At 38.0% G+C, this 20,474-nt stretch overlaps 1 protein-coding gene across 4 annotated transcripts in view; it reads right to left on the reverse strand.

The window, feature by feature from the left end:
* gli3 (GLI family zinc finger 3) overlaps positions 1-20,474 on the reverse strand; it is a 145,276-nt gene that overhangs the window by 6,016 nt on the left and 118,786 nt on the right. For all 4 annotated transcript variants that reach the window (XM_058376353.1, XM_058376352.1, XM_058376354.1 and 1 more), the window contains 2 exons: positions 352-501; positions 44-208 (listed from right to left, as the gene is read on the reverse strand). In XM_058376353.1, the coding sequence (XP_058232336.1) occupies positions 44-208; positions 352-501 (315 nt within the window). The remainder of the gene's footprint in view (positions 1-43; positions 209-351; positions 502-20,474) is intronic.

Below are 20,474 nucleotides of genomic sequence, written 5' to 3' on the forward strand. Positions count from 1 at the left end.
AATACCATTTGCAAAATGTGTTATTTTATTTGTGTGTATATACCTCATTGGAGTGGGTCCGATTCTGATGTTTGGCACGGTCTGATGCATTCGAGAAGGCCTTGTTGCAGCCCTCATGCTCACATACATAAGGTTTCTCTCCTGTGTGAGAGCGCAAGTGTGTCTTCAAGTTCTCAAGTCTAGAGTAGGCCTTGGAACAGCCTTCAAACTAATAATAATAACAGCATAATAACAGAAAAGTTGTTACAGTCACAGACAAATGATTACTGTTACAAAACATACATTTTCCTAAATGCTCTTTTAAGGAATCCCTTTTAAGAGAAGCATATGCTGGTCAATATAGTTTCTCACCGTGCACTTGTGTGGTTTCTCGCCTGTGTGCCTGCGCATATGTACCACCAGCATGTACTGGGCTTTGAAGGGCTTCTGTTCTCTAGAGCATTCTTCCCATCGACACACAAACTCCTTCTTCTCACCATGGATATGGTCATTATTTATATGCTTAATGAGACAAAAGGAGGTTAAAGATTAATATTTAGATCTGGTCATTGTAATTGTAGACATTAAGGCTACAAGTTGTAACCAACTACAGAACATATGACTAATTAAGCACTATACTACTTTTATAAAATGATTTCTGGACTTTTGGGGGAAAAAAACTTATCCACACATGTAATGTAAAGAATGCATATAAAATACACATTTGATCATACATCATAATAAAAATAAAATTCTGGGGGGAAATTGTTGTTAGAGGGGGACCAACTGGCTTAGAAACAGTGAGTAGGAAAATACACTAATCAGTCATGACATTAAAATCAATGACAGGGGAAGTGAATAAAATTGATTATTTAAACACAATGATCAAGGGGTAGGATATATTAAGCAGCAAGTAGGCAAGTTAGATCTTGAAATTGATGGGTAAGCTTAAGTATCAGATGACAAATTGTGTTGGCTAGATGACTGTCTTGGAGCAAAACGGCAGGTTTTGTGGATATTCCTGGTCTATAATGGTTAGTACCTACCAAAAGTAGTCTGTGGAAGGGCAACCAGTGAACCGGTGACAGGGTCATGGGCACCCAATGCTCAGTGATGTGCATAGGGAGCAAAGGCTAGCCTGTCTGTTCTCATACCACAGAAGAGCTATAATAGAAATGTGTCAGAACACACAGTGCATCGCAGCTTGCCACAGACCAGAGACCGACCCCTGTCCACCTCCAAGTGCATACAATGAGCATGTGACCATCAGAACTGGTCCACCAAGCAATGGTAGAAGGTGGCATGCTCTAATGAATGGTTTTCTTTTAAATTGTGTAGATAGACAGGTGTGAGTACATTTCAGTGGGTCAGAGCTGTTTTGATGGCACACAATGTCTTAGGTAGGCAGGTAGTTTTAATGTTATAGATAATCTTTTGGATATGTGAAATAAAATATTAATTCAGAGGAAAAAAGATACATAAAAAAGAAACTCAAATAGTCACCAATTAACTTTCCTTTCCATAAAGTTAAAATTTGGTGCATTGTGTCCCTACAGGTGTGAGCACAGGATAACTTATACAGTAGATAATCAGTAATATTTGAGAATTCCGGGGACTGCAAAAGACATACATTCCCCTCATAGTATTGAAAAGGCAAGGCCAATTGTTTTGTTTTTTCTATATACTTTTGAGATCAAAAGATATGAGAACAGAATTTCAGCTTTCATGACATTTATATCTGTATGTACTAAAAACATGACAGTAGTCATGAAATTACATAAATATTACATACATTTATATTTAAAACTAAATTTTACTGTTGTAAAATACTGTAAATACGCTGACTGAGCAAACATTTAGGTGAGATAAAAACAAACTGTCTAAAAAAGACCATTCCACACACACACACAAACACAAACACACACAATCCCCCTCAGTCACTTAAGGGGGAATTCCTCCCTATTTCCAAAATTCCCAAAATGAAGTTTCCATGGAAATTTTTCCATTTTTCCCTTGGAACCCTAGGCATAACCAATAAAATACAGTGAAACCTTGACTTATGAGTGAATCAACGTACGAGTTTTCTGAGATACGAGCCGTCGCTCGGTCGATTTTTTTGCTTTAAGATACGAGCCGAGATCTGAGTTACGAGCAAGCGAGCTTACGCCACCTGCCACTAGGTAGCCCAGCGAGCGGTCAGTTCACGTGGTTATCTCTCCAGGTCGTGCATTGGCGCTGTGTAACGACACTTGCCTCACTCATTTTCCAAACATTTTGAAAGGGAGGAAGAAACAAACCTCCTTGGACAGGTTTTTATTGAAACGCCCTGCAAGTGAAAGTGAGGAAAGTGTGGCGAAAAAGGCAAAAGTCAGTGAAGAAGAAGATTAAGTAAAGTAGAAAAAATTTTAAAAAGTAGCAATTAAGTTTAGCGATAGAGTAGCATAGTGTGTTTAAAGTTAAATTTAGCAATTAATTGTCTAGCAATAAGTGTGTAGCAAGTAAGTTATGTTAAGCGATAGAGCACGAAATGAAAAACTCCGCCACCCTCCTCTGCCTATCTCCTCCACCTCCGCTAGGATCTTTGTCTTATCTTCAACGTAAATACACTTAATAAAACCAGTTTATTTCTTTATATTCTCTTTTATTATGTATTATTATTTTTTATACATTATTTGTTATTTATAAAGTACATTTTTCTTATTTAAAAACAAGTAACAAAAAAAAATTGATGTGGTTTTTGGGGCCTGGAACGGATTAATAGCATTTCAATTCATTTTAATGGAGACATTTGATTTGATATACGAGTAAATTGAGTTACGAGCTCGGTCACAACGAATTAAACTCGTAAGTCAAGGTATTACTGTAATTTAGAATGTCATAAAAAAGAAATAAACCACTGATGGGCTAACAACTAGTCATCGAGCATGTCCCCAAAAACCGTGTTTGTGGGGGTGAAAAACCCTGCTCCTGAAACTGTTGAAACTGTTTTATGTTTAGCAGACCCAAAGGTATAGCTTCGGTCACTAATGCATGAGCCAAGTACCCTCTCTGCCTGGGCGGAAGAGAGGCATAGGCCAGAAAGGATGCCTGCATCATGGATGAAACCGATGTAGCCGATGGCTACTAGTTGATAGTCCTAAATCCTCGCTGCAGTGAGGTAAGGACAGGCGTTTAGGAGAAATTGGCCATTTAAAAGAAAAGCTTTCTTCTTTTAATTGCAAACGTCTCTTCCTGAGTAGTTAGAAGTGGTTGAGGAGAACAAACAGACAGAAAAAGGATCATTCTATGACCTCAACACCTCTGTGTGTAGGTCTGGGAAAAATAGGAGACGCCTGCATGGAGGCAGAAGGTGGCATGAAGTTTGTTACAGTCATCTAGCTTAGAGTGGACAATGCTAACCTGAGCTAAGCTTAGCAACAGTGTGTATAATCACCTCCAGGAACTCTCTGAACACCACAAAATGCAGTGTCAATTTGACTGCTGCTTGCTGCTTGTTGCCCACATAAAGCTTCTCAGAGTCCATTGTAGGCAACATTATATCCTCATCCAGGTCGGCGGAAATCACAAAGTGAGCTCCAAGTGCCAAAGCAGAGGCATTAGAGTCAGCTGAGATTAAGGGATTCACCTGCCTCTTGTTCAACTTCTGCTAACCTGCGACATCCATGACCAAAGTCAGTGCGCTGCCTCAACAGAAGCAGGAATCAAGCCACACGGTAAGGCTTTTGGCTAGAAATACAGCCAAGCAAGCATGCAAAATTGCCTTTAACAGCACAAAAACCACTGATTGTTCAGTGAAGACAATAATAATTCCTCCTTAGGGCTGGGAGAAATCACAAAGTGAGCTTCTGGAACTGAAGAGTTGAGAGGACAAGAGAAAGGGGATGACCTGTCTCTTGTTCCTCCTCTGGCAACTCAATGCTAGAGTAAGTTGATGAAGTTGCCCTTTTTATGGTCTTGCTGACATGCTTTGCTTCCTCACATGCCCTACCCGAGCTGATAAATCTGCATGATTTTCACACAGAACTTCAGACACAACCTCTGTAAAGAAGCTTTCCCATGTTGTCAGCTATGATGCAGACTTCTAAGGGAACAACAGCCACTGATGAAAGAAACATTGCAAGAGCTCTGAAGAAAAACAACAGACAGTTATCGTAATGTACTTATAAGTCAGTCAAAGTTTAAAGTGTTTTTCCCCCTCTACTGACAATTTGCAGTGGTGCAGTCTGCCTGCCCAGGTTTGTAGGTTTTTTTTTCATATGTAGCTAATCAGTACAGTAGGTTGCACCAGGGGCGTCACTAGGGCTATTCTAGGGCGATTTTAATCTAGCCCCAAATGTTTTATCCCGAATTTTGCCACCGGAGTGTAGAGGAATTAATGAAATGTTGATCATTTTAGTTGAGCACTGTTACCGTTTACTGTACACGACTTTTGACTGACATCTCTCTCCGCACGCGCGCGCACCCCCCCCCCCCAAAATACCGCGAGAGTGTGCGCTGGAATATGCTCTAGAACCGCTCTCATGACACTTTAATGTCCTACACCTATCGGCCTGCACAGCACCGCATTCACACCACGTGACTAAAGCACCTTACAGCCCTTAAGGGGGACAGCAATAAAAACGGTCAGAAAACACAACAATCTTATTATTGAGATTATAGCCTAACTTTTCGTTTTTAATGTTAACACAGTTGATAAAAGTCGGCTAAAAAAGGAGGCCCACTGTCTTTGATTATGAAAACCCCTGACATAAGGACCCTTTTGAATATTATTCCATACCCAAGACAAAAGCCTTACATTAAATAAGCCTAAAGATAGATCTAAATAAAATATAAACTGTTAAATCACCAAGACATTACAGTCTGAACATCATGACTTTCTATTTTACAACTAATGCAATATTAAATTAAAATACAGACATGGTTTAGGTGAACAATGGGCCAGAACAGACTCCATCATTCGGCTGTTCTGTCAATAGAAACAGGAATTCTCAGCACTATAATTACTAGTATGGTAATTGACCATTTTGCATCATCAAGTCTCAGAGATACTCTCTGATGATTCCACCCTCAAAGAAATAGGATAGAAAAGTCACCAAGAGCATGAAGTAGACAAGATACAAGCAGCAAGACAGATGAGAGAATGAGAGATGAGAGTACAATAAGAGAAGAGAAGCTGTAAAAAATAAACAAAGAATAATTCATACAGTAGTGGCAGCATAAATCAGGAATGAAATAATAGGTGCACGGATAATATAGATTATTGTAAAATAATAGTAATAATAAAGGATCTGCACGGCACTGCTTCACACTCAAGCTGTAACAGGGATAATATTGCATGGCATACCTGTGTGAGAGAAAATGTAATGAATTTAATGAACTCCTTTTTTAGTAGCAAGACTCTGAAATGATGGGAGGAGTCAGAAAAAAGATTGAATGAAATTTTCTACAGTTGCATATTGTCTGTGTTTATTTGTGTTTATTATTAAACAATATTACATAAAAATGCTCTTACAAAACGTGTTATTCTCGCTTACCCCCTCTCCCTAAGTAGCCCCTGATGTTTTGGGCTCAGCCCCTGATGTTTTCAAATCCAAGATTCGCCCCTGGGTTGCACATGGCCTGGAATCCTGTTCCATAAAGTTTGTTCTAGCCTACTGAGTGGCAATGTCAGTGAGTATAATTTAATTTAATTTAATTTAATTTAATTTAATTTCTTGTACATTTAAAAAGAGTATTGCTTATGTTTACAATAATGTAATCTTTCCTAACATATTAGCATCACTGATAAGTACTACACTGTAAATGGTAGCAAAAGGCCCTAGTCAGGCGTGGATTCATTTTTATCTGGTGTAGTTGAACATTGCTTGAGATGTTTGGGGATGCTTAAAATTGTATGTTTATTATTCATAATTTTCTAACAGTCTATATTTTTTGCTGTTTTGTATTTTCTCACTTCTTCATATTAAAATGTCCAAATACAACACACTGCACTGTTCCTTGGAAATTAAGTATGATGAAGAGTTTAGCTGGCTACAAAAACAGTACAGTAAAACAATTTCCACAAGGCAATGGTGAAGGTATTACAATCCAGTGTATAATTTGTAATGGAATGCAATTAGCCGCAAATAAGTTTGCAATGAATGAATGAATAAAACATAAAATGAACCAAGACTAATCTCTATGAAAATGATGTAAAGCCCAAAGTGTGGAGAAAGAAATAAACAGCTCATGATCCAAGGCTGCAATGTTCTCACTAATCTTAATTGATAATATACCTAATAATGGTTGCATCAGAAGGAATTCAAAATTCTTCAGAAAAATACAGAAAAAGAAAGCTGAACTTCTAATCTGACTAATCTATCAACTTCTGATACTCTCAAATATATTTGATGTTAAACCTAAAAGTCTCAGTGTATAGTAGTGATGGCAATTATAATTCCACTAAGAGACATGAATCACTAGATTTCGTTAACCAAAAAGATCAGATTGTTCACTGGCTCATACAGTTACCCTTTCATCATTCAACAAATCATCATTCACATAAAATGCATTGGATAACTTAAGAAGGGCTTCCATTTCAACATTTTTGTCTCCTTTTTGTCTGTTTCTCACTGTAACACCTCCCTTGATATATTCCATATAGGAGAAGTTAGTAACCCCCAACTCCGGCATTAGAGTGGAGCATATGGGTGATCACTCTGCAACATAGTAGCAAAACTGAAGCTAATGTTAAGGCATGCCCATGGGAGCACCACTCCCCTTCGCTTCAGTGTGTCTAACAGGTTTGTTCTCCTCAGTGAGGTACCTGCTGGACAGTTGTATACTGGGAGAGAAGCAGTTATGCCTACTGGGCATAGCAGGTAATCTCAAGGTTTTGGGCAAGTATATGTATGGAAAGTTAGTTTTTCATCTAAGAGCTACATACACCTTCATCAGTCATAGGTATAACATTGCAGAAGTGTATAAATTAGTGAAGGTGATGTCTGATGCAGTAATATGCTCTGGCCATGTCCCAATGCAGCATAGCAATGTAACTTGCATCAAGTTATGGTCACTGAACTGCTGGATGTCCAGGTTGTGCTCCAAAGCAATGTGGGCTCTTAAGGTAACCAGAAAGCTAGCCTGTTATGGCGGAACAGTGTCTATCCCACACAGAAGGTGTTGCTCTCATTTCTTGCAGCATAGAACATAGTATCAGAACAGGCCTAATTAATCTGAGACAATCCAGAGCCAGGGAGCAGACTGGCTAAACCAACCTTCTGCTAGCTGCAATGTGAAGTTACCCAGGTTTCACAAACTTGAAACTGTGTTGGTTACCTGAGCTGAATTTAGAAACTCTCAGAAAATTTGTTTGAGTAACCTAGTTAGCATAAAACTAGATCATTGCGAATGCAAAGCCAGCACCTTTATATACATATTTATTATAAGCCAACACCTTTATACAGTGATCAGCCATAACATTATGACCACTGACAGGTGAAGTGAATAACACTGATTATCTCCTCATCATGGCACCTGTTAGTGGGTGGGATGTATTAGGCAGCAAGTGAACATTTTGTCCATAAAGTTGATGTGTTAGAAGCAGGAAAAATGGGCAAACGTAAGGATTTGTGCAAGTTTGACAAAGGCCAAATTGTAATGGCTAGATGACTGGATTAGATCATCTCCAAAACTACAACTCTTGTGGGGTGTTCCCGGTCTGCAGTGGTCAGTGTCTATCAAAAGTGGTCCAAGAAAGGAACAGTGGTGAACTGGTGACAGGGTCATGGATGGCCAAGGCTCATTGATGCATTTGGGGAGTGAAGGCTGGCCCATGTGATCTGATCCAACAGGCAAGCTACTGTTGCTCAAATTGCTGAAGAAGTTAATGCTGGTTCTGATAGAAAGGTGTCAGAATACACAGTGCATCACAATTTGTTGCATATCGGACTGCATAGCCGCAGACCAGTCAGGGTGCCCATGCTGACCCCTTTGCACCACTGAAACGGCCAACAATGGGCATGTGAGCATGTGAACAACTGGACCACAGAGCAATGGAAGAAGGTGGCCTGGTCTGATGAATCATATTTTATTTTAAATCACGTGGAGGGCCGGGTGTGTGTGTTGCTTACTAGGGGAACACGTGGCACCAGGATGCACTATGGGAGGAAGGCAAGCCGGCAGAGGCAGTGTCATGCTTTGGGCACTGTTCTGCTGGGAAAGTTTGGGTTCTGCCATCCATTTGGATGTTACTTTGACACGTACCAGCTAACCCTAACCCAGCAGCCTTTATGGACAATAGCTCATGGTTACCTACAACATAGTTAGCTTCAGCCGCTGTCAGTTTTCTTGAAAAGTATGCACAGGGGTGTGGCTTGCCTAAATCTCCCTGCTGTTGGGACAGAATGGCGCTTATTCCACAACTAGAGGCATCAACCTCCACTACAAATGGGAGATTGGAGTTGAGGTGTCAGAGTATCAGAGCCTTGGTGAAACTCTGCTTGAGCTTAGTGAATGCGTCTCTGGCTTGATCTGTCCAAGCTAGTTTCTTTGGTTTACTCTTAAGTAAAGTACTGACATCAGGGGGCCGGCTATGGTGCTGTAATTGCGGATGAAACATCTGTAGAAATTTGCAAAACCTAAGAAGTGTTGTAATTCCTTAATGGTCGTGGGTTCTGGCCAGGTGGTGACTGCTTTTACTTTCGTTTGATCCATCTCCACTCACTCCTGAGAGAGCACATATCCAAAAAAATTTGTTCTTACGGTGGAATTCACACTTTTCAAGTTTCACATATAAGTTATGTTCAAGAAGGCGGGAGAGGATTGAGCGGACATGGTTTATGTGTTCCTCAAGAGAAGCAGAATAAATGGATATGGTACAGTGTTGGCTTTCAAACCTCGATAGTCAATATATGGGCAAAGGGCACCATCTTTTTCATCAACAAAGAAAAACTCTATATATCCAGCAGCTTTCTCAATATAATTCTCCATGGCTTGGTTCTCAGGAAGAGAGAGTGGGTAGACTCGATTCTTTGGTGGCATGACATTAGGGAGTAAGTCTATGGCACAGTCCCAGGAACGGTGAAGAGGGTGGCTAGTCGCTTTTTTCTTTGCTAAATACCTCTTGAAGGTCATGGTATTCTCGAGGAAGGTTTTCAAAGGTAGCATTTCCTGAGCTTTCAACTGCTGTGGTGAGACATGGGCATATAATGGTGCTGTAGAAACAGGTACTAATACATTGAGATGACCAGCATTTAAGTTCCCCCTCTTTCCATGATACATGTGGGTCATGTTGCTGTAGCAATGGGAAACCTAGGATAATAGGGTTAGCTGGAGAGGAAATGACATAGAACGCCAGTTTCTCATGATGAAATAGTCCTATTCATAAATCGAGCTGTTTACTTTGGCATGTGAGAAATCCCTCCCCTATGGGTTGATCGGTGATGGTCATCACACGTAGGGGAGGAGTGCATGGGACAGTGGGGAGACCTTGTTCCTCTACCAGGTTGCTGTCTATTAAGTTAACAGCAGCTCCAGAATCTATTAACGCTGAGACAGGGAAATCCTTGTGAGCATAGTGTAACAAGGCAGGCACAGATATTTTAGAAACAAAGCTACTCTTTCCCACCTGTGATGTGGCTGGTTTTTCAGGGCATTGGTAGACTCGGTGGCTGGGTTGTCCACAGTAGTAACATAGCTGGTATTGAGTACGGCGCTGGCATTACTTCTCAGATACACGTCCCGTCCCAGTTGCACGGGCTCAGGAACCTCCTCTCCCTGGCTGGGAAACTGGCTGGGTGTGGTGGTGAAGCGGAGGGCGGATGCGTGTGTTGGAGTGATGCTGGCGTCTGAGATTATCCAGACGGATAGCTGTGGAGTTGTATTGAGACAGTGTCATGTTAGTGTCTTTGTTGGCCATCTCGGCTTGGAGAGCTGGATTTAGGCCTTCTCGAAACACAGCCTGCAGGGCCATCACGTTCCATCCAGATTGTGCTGTGAGGTACAGAATTTAATGGCATACTCAGCTGCTGGTTCAGAGCCTTGGCGTAATTCCAACAACTGAACTGAAATATCTTTTCCTCCCACTGGATACTCAAACACCTCGTGAATTAATCCCGCGAAATAGTTCGTTGGAGTTTTTACCTGCGGATCCGAATCCCACACCGCTGAAGCCCAATCTAGTGCTTTCCCCATAAGGAGTGACAGCATAAATGCACACCTGGTTGTATAAAGTTCCGGCTGATGAGCGAAAAAGTTGTCATGAAACCCACGACAGCGGTCAGCGGATCCATCAAACTTTTCAGGTAGTGCCATGTGAGGTAACTCACTGCATGGTGGTGGCGTGGGAGCGGGAGGCACGGCCTGGTTCTGAGCCTGCTGTTGTAGTAGTTGGTTGGTAGCTTTTAGCGTCTCAACCTCCACTTGGTAAGCGTGGATGATAACTCCTTGACGCCATAATGCAGCTTGTAAGTCCGCTGGATTTATCGTAGGCAAAGTATCCTGTAATGACTCACCAGAGTCAGAAGGTGTAGAATCCATTTGCAAATGTTTATTTAAATCCAACACAGCAAGCAAAGTCATAAATCCGAAGACAAAAATCAGAAAATCAAATACTAGGCAAAACAAAACCGAAACCACAAAACAAGCTTGTGAAACGTAGACGAAACAGGCAAGGGTCATACACATTAAATCTAAACTATGGTAGCAATAATCCACGGCTTGGTACGTCTTAGCAAGAATGATACAGATCTGCCATTTCATCTGTCAGCTTGTGACAGCAAAGAATTAGTGTCTATAATGACCTTAGAAAATACAATGACCTAATAGTTCCTCATGGGCCATTGATTGCTGTTGTAGAAAGGACATTAATCAGTTACAGTTACATTATTTACTGTTTAGTGTTACCCAAATGAGGATGGGTTCCCTTCTGAACCTGGTTCCTCTCAAGGTTTCTTCCTCATATCATCCCAGGGAGTTTTTCCTTGCCACTGTCACCACAGACTTGCTCATTAGGGATAAAATACAATATTAGGCAGATGGTCATTATGATCGGTGTATATATTATTTCTATATTAGAGCTTTTACATCAAAAGAACCCACAGAATTGTCTAGGTGATTGATTACTTAGAGTCAGTGTTTTGCTACACTCCAAATAATGTAGCTCCATTTAAAAGAACAAAAAATTAGAGACAAATAACTAGCACCCTGGAATAATGATCACATGTGCACATTAAAACAGAGCACTAGGAAATTAAAACATGTTAAATGTGAATGTGTTGCATACAGTATTTAATGATGACAGTGAGTTAATAAGATACAGCAGATTAGATTGTGTAGAGATTATGTTTATGACCTATTATATTATCCTCAAATTTCTTAAGGTAATGACAAAGTGAAGGCTTATAATAGACCTTATTTAAAAGTGGTCATATTTTTATTGGACAACAAATCTCAGTCTTCAAAAGAATGTGTCATACCTAGCAATGGAGCCAGCACTGCCTCCTCTATAATGTAACCAGGTGATATTTAAGGGGGTCTGAATATTCAAAATATTACTGATGTACATAGCTGCAGACACGAATATGACTGGATGACACGGATGACATAATCCGTGTGTAGGTACACATGCACAATCGAAGAAGTTATAGAGTAAGCTACAGGTGTTCACGATTTCTTTTAATCTAAGTTTAATCTAACACCATCCAGGTAAAGATCGCTATGTATAAAGTTTTTATTGTCTTTGAAAAGTTCTCAGTTTACGTGAACACTTCCTCACATGTTGCTTTATATCTGTAGGGAATTGGATGTTGACGCAGGATTGCGTTGATGAGCGAGTGTGGCTAAGTTAATGCACCACACGTTCAGACGAGGTCTGGTAGCGCAGAAGTGATTATATTAGTGTACATCGTTAGAAACATCTGGAAAAGTGAGTAATGTTCACTATATTTTGTTAATGTAAGTGTATTTTGTGTGTTATTGTAATGTAACTGTTAGCACTTCTAAGATGTTGTGTTTTCTTCTTACCGTATTATTATTATTAGTAGTAGTATTGTTATTAGACTTATTACTGTTGGAATTATTGTTATTTTTGTTTAAATTATTGTAAGGAAACAAAGACAACTTTATATTTTACTTCATTTTAAATGGGTGTCATTTATTGTTTAAAACTGAAGGAATTCTGACACTGCATTTTGGTATATTTGTTTGTTTTCTTCTCCTTTTAGTTTTTATTTCCTGCTCAGTTAAAGACAAATGAAACAATCACAATAAATTGTGAACCCCACCCGATTTTTGTGGAACCTGTGTTTTATTTTCCTGCAGCCACAATAAGATAAAAGTTGTTTTTTTTTTCTTGCTCAGATTTGCTCTGAGATTGGGTCTAAATCACTTTAAAAGCTAGGATTCCAATTTAGAAAATTTAAAGCTAATTTAGGAGATCTCTGAGGTGATTCTTTGAATCGTTATGAATACAGGCCTAAGAAAAGTATTCATAAAAAACTATTCATAAAAAGCTTGGCTAAACAAATGTGTTTTTAGCCTGGACTGAGACCAACCCTGAGACTGTGTCTGAGTCCCAAACACTAATTGGAACCCTGTTTTGTAACTGCAGGACTTTGTGAAAAAAGCTCTGCCATGTAGCCTCTACTACTTGAGATACTAAACAAATAGCCTGCACCTTTCGATCATAGTAGGTGTTGCAGTTCATAACAAAAGTTCACTCAGGTACTGATGCGCGAGACCATTGAGTGCTTCACAGGTCAGTAGTAGTATTTTATAAACAATGCAAAATAGGATCTGGATCAATTATATTTAGTTGGTGTCTCTCATCTGGCTGTGCTGAAACATATAACTGTGTAACATCAGCATACCAGAGAAAGCTTCTACCATGTTTATAAATAATTGTTTATAAATATAATCTGATATGTCTTCTATATGAGGACACTATCCGCTCCACGCATCGGCCTGGTATTGTAGTACTTCCAGGCTTGGTTATTGGGAGGTGATAGCTTAAGTGGTTAAGGCTCTGTTGACCGGAAAAACAGTGGTTCATGCCCCAGCACCACCAAGTTGCCACTGTTGGGCTCTTCAGCAAGGCCCTTAACCCTCTCTGCTCCAGGGGAGCTGTATCATGGCTGACCTTGCGCTCTGACCCCAACCTCCAAGGATGGGATATGTGAAAAAAGAATTTCACTGTGCAGTAATGTATATGTGACAAATAAAGGCTATTTATTTATTTAAATAAAAGCAAAGGGCCAAAAACAGACCCTTGTAAAACACCAAACATAACCTTTGTATGCATAGAGAAATCATTATTTACATCTACAAACTGATAATATTCAGTCAAAATATACCTGAGCCAGAAGAAGCTATTTCCTTAACTCCAAACAACATTTTGTAGTTAATCAACTAGAATAGTATGATCACTGGCGTCAAAAGCTGCAGTAAGGTTAAGCAACACGGGCAAGGAGACACATAGTTGACTGATACATTTCATTAATATTATTCCTATGTAGGTGTGCAATAAACGTGCTATACAAATTGATCTAATTATTTCTTATTTATTATTTCTTAATCTTAGCATACATAATGCTGTTAGTGCTTGCATAACAAAAACAAAAGAATTGGCCTTGTCATTCCAATACTTCCAAATGGGACTGTAACACTGTGAGATTTATGCCAAACTAAAAAAAGCTAAACCTCTACCAAGACATGCTGAAGACATTTGAGTTCAAGATGAAAGGATAAATATTTGCAGTAATGCATATTGTCCTTCTCATCCATTGTGTGCTACTACTGTGTATGTGTATATATGTACTTGTACAACTTGTATATATGTACCACACAAGCACAACATTGGGCAGAAGTGTCACTACTTTGCATTTCATGCCACAAACAAAAGCAATACACTGATCATACACAACCTGGGTAGCTGGAAACACTTCTTTTAGGCAAGGGACAAAGAGAGAGAAAAGAAAAGAGAACAAAAACAGAGAGAGAAAAAAAAAATCTCTGAACTGTTTCCCTTACATACAAAGCAGGATGGGGACAGAGGCAGGCGACAGTGAAAAGGCAAAAATGAGAGAGTGGGATTCAGAAAAAATGAGTGAAATGTGCTGGTTGAGACAGAGAGGAACTCATCCTCTATTCTTCTTCATGACATGAAGGCGCCCGGCATCACTAGCTTCTCTGTCATCTTCCTACCATCTGCCCAAACTTTCCCAGAGTTTGGATGGTGCTGAAGGAGTATGTTATCAGTTTATGTGTGAGAAAGAATGACTGTGAGGTAGTGGACTGTCATTCAAACCTGACCTTTGTTTCACACTCTGGCTCTGTTTCTGCTTACTTCCCTTGTTTTACCCCAACATGCCTCTACAATGATCATCAGATTTTAATTAAACTTTCATCGTAACACTGAAAATCCTGAGGCATCTGCTCTCATACTATTTAATTCTTAATAAAAATGTTGACCATCTCAAAAAAGTAATCACACCAAAAGTAATCTTCCTATAATATATTATGGAATTATGCAGTAAATAAAAAGAATCTGATTTATCAGGGAAAGAGAAAGATGACATGAGATCTTTAGCACAAGCCACTTTTACTGGGAAGGTAGTTCATATATGAAGGTCTGCCCTAGGATCCAGGAAATTGTGAAACGAGAGATTATGCAAATAAGCTTTTTTGGACAAGGACACAGTTTAACAGATTTAACTCAAGAGGATTTACATTTATTATTTTTATCTAATGATACCCTTGGTTTTTCTGTACTACTAAAGATTTCTCATTTCTCCAGACTTTTTAACTTTTTGCAACATAATTCTAAATCGTGTTAGGTAATTTGATAGATGCCTATAATATAAGGTGAGTGAGACAAGAACTACTATTAGCCACAGGTAATACCATTATTTCAGGTAAGCTAGGAGCCCGAAGGCTATAAAACCATGAATAATCTTAGCAGGGACCAAGGGACATAAAAGCTATTTACTTATAATATGGCATTAATAATAAATTAAATATAATCTGGAAAGCGGCTTAAATTTAAAAAAAAAACTTCAAGTACCTGAACTGTAATGCCTGTTAAGAACCTACAAATGTCTTTATATAAAGATATAATACATTAATTTGGAGTAAAAAAGGATGTCAGAGTGATTGGAAATGACAGAAAAGTGGGCAAAGACTATAACAGTAGCTCGTCTGTTGGATCGGATCACACGGGCCAACCTTCACTTCCCACATGCATCAATGAGCCACCCATGACCCTGTCACTGGTTCACCACTGTTCCTTCCTTGGACCACTTTCATTAGATACTGATTACTGCAGACGGGGAACAGCCCACAAGAGCTGCAGTTTTGGAGTTTCTCTGATCCAGTCGTCTAGCCATCACAATTTGGCCCTTCGTGAAACTTGCTAAATTCCTTATGCTTGCCCAATTTTCTTGCTTATAACACATCAACTTTGAGGACAAAATGTTCACTTGCTGCCTAATATATCCCACCCACTAACAGGTGCCACGATGAGGAGATAATCAGTGTTATTCATGTCACCTCTCAGTGGTCATAATGCGTAATGTTATGGCTGATCAGTATGTATATACTGTATATATATATATACTACCAGTCAAAAGTTTGGACACACCATGGTCTTTCCTATTGTTTATTTCTTTCTACAATGCTGAAGGCGGCCAAAATACACAATAATGTCCTTTGAACAGTTGATATTGAGATATGTCTGCTACTTATGCTCTGTAAAGCCTTCATAACGGCTCTAATCCGAGGTGCTGTTAATTGGTGATTTCTGAGGTTGGTAACTCTAAATGAACTTCCCCTCTGCAGCAGAGGTAAATTTTGGTCTTGCTTTACTGGGATGGTCTTTATGTGAGCCAGTTTCATCATGGTGCTTGATGGGTTTTGCAAATGCACTTGACAATACTGTTCTTGCAAGAACTATTCCAGAACACCTGACCTTCGTGTCTTAAAATAACAACTGACTGTTGTTTTTTGTCATTACATATGGATTACTTAAGTCCATGTGTGTTATTTCATAGTTTTGAAATCCCTAGTATTGTTCTAGAATGTAGAAAATAAATCCCTAAACAAAAAACATTTAATTGTTTAAGGTGTATCCAAACTTTTGACTGGTAGTATATATATATATATATATATATATATATATATATATATATATATATATATTTTTTTTTTTTTTCCTTATATATATATATATATATATATATATATTTTTTTTTTTTTTTTCCCCTTTCTTCCTCATCCCTAATCTTTTCCCCTCTCCTTCAGTGTCCCTTACACTGACTGGAATTCAGTGGTTCAGTGGTGTATGATCTGTCTGATGTGGCAGTGACACAAAGTAACTGCAACAGGAGATGGATGAATAGAGAGAAGGAGACTATTGCATGTCCCTTAACACTCACTTGTACAAATGAGTCTGATGCTGTCATCTGTGATGTATGAGGTTACAACACTGATTGCAGGATGAGGTAGGAGGTTAGAGAAAGGAGAGAGAGGAATGGAAAAGGATTTGACACTAATGTTGTAATGGACAGATACAACAGCCCTCATAATTGAAAAGGTGGTACTGACAGAAATAGGGAGAGATAAAGAAAGAGACAGCCTGTGGCTAAAAAAACAGATTCACGTGTGGAAAGAACAGCATTAAAAGATTTATCTTTAGATTCAGTGACACCAGAACATCTGCAACACTGTTGTTCATCCTAATAGACTGAACATCAGTTTGTCCCTCTGGGAGAATACTTAATTGATATATGTAGACTCTACATCAAAGTATTTACTATAGCAAAAACAAGAATAGTTTAACAAGTTTAGGACAAGAGCCATTAACCATCCAAAGCATCTTTGAGTGATGCTATACAATATATTATTACAAACACTTACATACACATCCTGCACACAAACAAAGGACATTCCACAAAAGATGATGATTTATCATTTACGTTTTTTTTTTAAACTGGTATTATACACTGTCCTATTGTCCACCACTTTACTCTCCAGGATACTTTCCAGGAAAACCAGAAGTACTGCTCTTAGACTTTTTGTGTCCAAGTAGGCTACTGTGCTATTCTAAATGTTGCTCTGTGATGTAATAAATTACAGCCCAGGGGCTTATCACAATGTCTTTGACACTGCCATTATGTCGATCAACTTGCTCAGGTCTTCAACAGTGAACATTAAAAAACGTAAATTAGTGTTAAGTCTATAACGAACTCAAAAATCACATTGACCTATTAGTTCCTCAGGAGCTCTTGGCTGCACAATTGACTATAAACAGTAATAAACAGTTATTGACTATAAATAGAAAGGACATTTATATTTACATTATTTACTGTCTGGTGTCACCCAACTGAGGATGGGTTCCATTTTGAGCCTGGTTCCTCTCAATGTTTCTTCCTCATATCATCTCAGGGAGTTTTTCCTTGCCTCTGTCACCTCAGGCTTGCTCATTAGGGATAAATGTTAGAGATAAATAGTAAATTAATTTTAAACTTTATAATTTTTATTTTGCATTACTATACTTATGTAAAATTGTTGTAGACATTGTCCATTGTTAAAAGCTCTATAAAAATAAATTGAATTGAATTATAATCTGTTACACACAACTGAACAGTTACTTATGTGCAAAACACACCAAATGCTCCCTTTTTAGAAGTGCATAATTAAAGTGGAGCTTTTATGATGATTTAACATTATGTGGAAACATAAGCAATTTTAGCATGCCTATTAGACCTGATGTTTAACTCTATAGTGATACAATAAATATTTGTGAAATGGACATGTGCTTAAGAATCCACAGACTTAGAACTTTTTCATTTTGTATCTAAAAGTATTTAAAAACCTTATCCTTTATTGTTTTAAATAAAACAATTTTTAATACAAAGGAACTATAAATGTTATAAAGAAGTACATCAAGGTCATATAATAACTGCTTTATCCAAGTCTATATGAAATTACACACAGTAACCTGAAGCATTAAGCCTAGCTAAGAATCAAATCTGAGGATGCTACAGCACCATACCAAACTTTAAATTTAAAATTCATCAAATGTATTTTCCACAGTTTTCTCCCCATTTGGGACCAAACCACATCATTATCATCATCATCATCATCATCATTGTCATCTTCTTGTTCTTCTTCTTCTTAGTAAATTATAATGTAAAATAATTTTTTTGTTCAATTAAAATTTAGCTCTAGTCATTTTTCTACTGAAAATAACCAGTTAGACCGGCTTTACCAGCAAAGTTATCATTAAGCTTGAACCCAAGCAACACTAAACATTTTGGGCTAACACATAAAATATACTGGGGTAGAGGTTTTTTTTTTACTAGACTAGGCTAGAATATTTAGACATTTTGAGCTAATGTTAATGTTACTGTTGTTGTTAACAGTTTGTATATGTGGCAAAATGTATAATCAAGTTTCAATTGCACATAAAAAAGGGCATACCAAAGTAACATTATGAGACTTATACGCAAACCAAAAGCAGAAATAAACGCTCTAGATGCCCTCATTACTGAAACATTTTATAGCCTCTTTACCGAATCTTAAACCCATTTATATTGTCTGATTATGATCTTTTTTTCTGAGCTGTGGCCTACCCCATTAAAATGCAGCCATGCATGAAAAGAGCCTGTTTACAGGCTATTTCCCTGAAGCAGGGAAACTCCAACAGCATTCAGTTTTATCAGTCACACTAATAAATCATACAATCCTTTTGCATGTCAGTCACTTAAGGATTCAGTGTGAAAGAGCAGAAAAAGAAGCTAAATGGGATGTTAGGACTGGGGGAAAAAGAGTTGAGGGAGAGGAGGGGGAGGAGGTTTGGGTGGAATTGGCATGTGTAATTCTGATTTGCCTTTTCATCTCTGTGTAAGATACTCCAGACTGATAAAGCGTCTAATCCTAAAGCTGATCAAAAAAAGGGGGAAAAATCCACATTTAATAAATTAAAGGCTCCATGAACCAGCCAGAGGGTATGTTAAGGGAGAAGAGAAGACTACCTCCCCCACCAGTCTTTCTTTATCTCTGAAGCACAAACAGGAGCTGAGAGAGTATTCCCCCTTTACAACCCCCTATCCCACTCAAACACACACAACAAACAGTTTGTTGAGGTTTCATTTTCCTTTTAATTTGATGTAAAAAAACAAAACAACAACAACAACAAAAAAAAACAAAAACAAAATAAAACCACTATATTCATATACCTAAAATATAACAATCATTTGGTTTTTATATTATTTGTTTCTACCAATGTTGGCACTCTCTTTGAAAAAAAAAATCAGCTAATAATGTCTTCTTTTAATATCTAACTATTAAAAAGTATCCTAATATACTAGTATATGCTATGTGTGCCATATCATCCATTCTTACATGCTACAACAATAAGTTTAACTCATTACAGAAAATGCTTGTGAGGAACTTATGATTATGTGCATTTACTCCTAAATATACTGTAGATATTCTATTTTGATGTTATTATATTCTTAATTCTCATTAAACTCCCAACTAACCTAAGTTGATTAGGGGAAAGGTAGTATTCTAACGCAGTAACAGAATAGCCAGAGAATATATTTTTATATTATAGTGGTGGAAATCACAACCAATTAGTATAAAAAAGTTTTTCTAGTTATTATCCTGTCTGACTAGTCATTTTCATCCAAACCTCAACAACTCAATATATTCAAAAACCTTAAATGCAAAAAAAGTAATGTGTTCTGTCATAAAACACAAATTAAATGTCTAACATTGTCAAGTGTTTTAGAAGCTGCCGTGTTCATGAAGTATTAGCAACTCTCATGAGAGTGTCTGTATTTACAATCATCAAAATCATATGGGTATGAAGGATGAATTAATAGTCCTGTGTGGATACTTGCGTAGAGTGGTCTTCATAATTATACATAAGGTGACCATGTCCATTAGAGGGCAGTGTTGCATGAATCACACCAGGATTTGCAGAAAAAGAAAGTAACAAACAAAAATCTCTAGGAGCTAAGCAAGCCATTTCTGGCAGGTAGAAATTAAAAAGGGGCACAAAATATGTAGCACTATGTCAAATATCTCACTTATTATCTCAAAATTTTGCCTTGTTATGTCAAAATTTCTCTCAATTATTAATCTCAAGCCAAATAATTTCTAAAGCAAAACTTTGTATACATACAAGTTACATTTTATACATAAATACAATAAACTCTATATTTTGAAAAAATCACACATAAAAAAGATTGAGGCTAATTCATAACAGCTCAAAATTAAAGAGATGCTAGATGTTTTCAGTGCATTATTTAGTTCCTAGGGAAACGTGGTGTACTTTAAAAAAAAAAAAATTTAATTAATCTGCCCCAACCTTCCAAAAATTGCCTAAAACAAGAGAGACAAATATAGGATTCTTCATTCCTTAAGCACCAACTAATTTGAAGGAAGGGACTATACAGGTGTTTACATTTAGTAGCACGTCTGAGCTGTCAGCTGCAGTTGCAAGCAAGAAA

Source organism: Hemibagrus wyckioides, linkage group LG23 (genome assembly GCF_019097595.1).
Source record: "Hemibagrus wyckioides isolate EC202008001 linkage group LG23, SWU_Hwy_1.0, whole genome shotgun sequence".
NCBI classification, from domain to species: Eukaryota; Metazoa; Chordata; class Actinopteri; order Siluriformes; family Bagridae; genus Hemibagrus; species Hemibagrus wyckioides.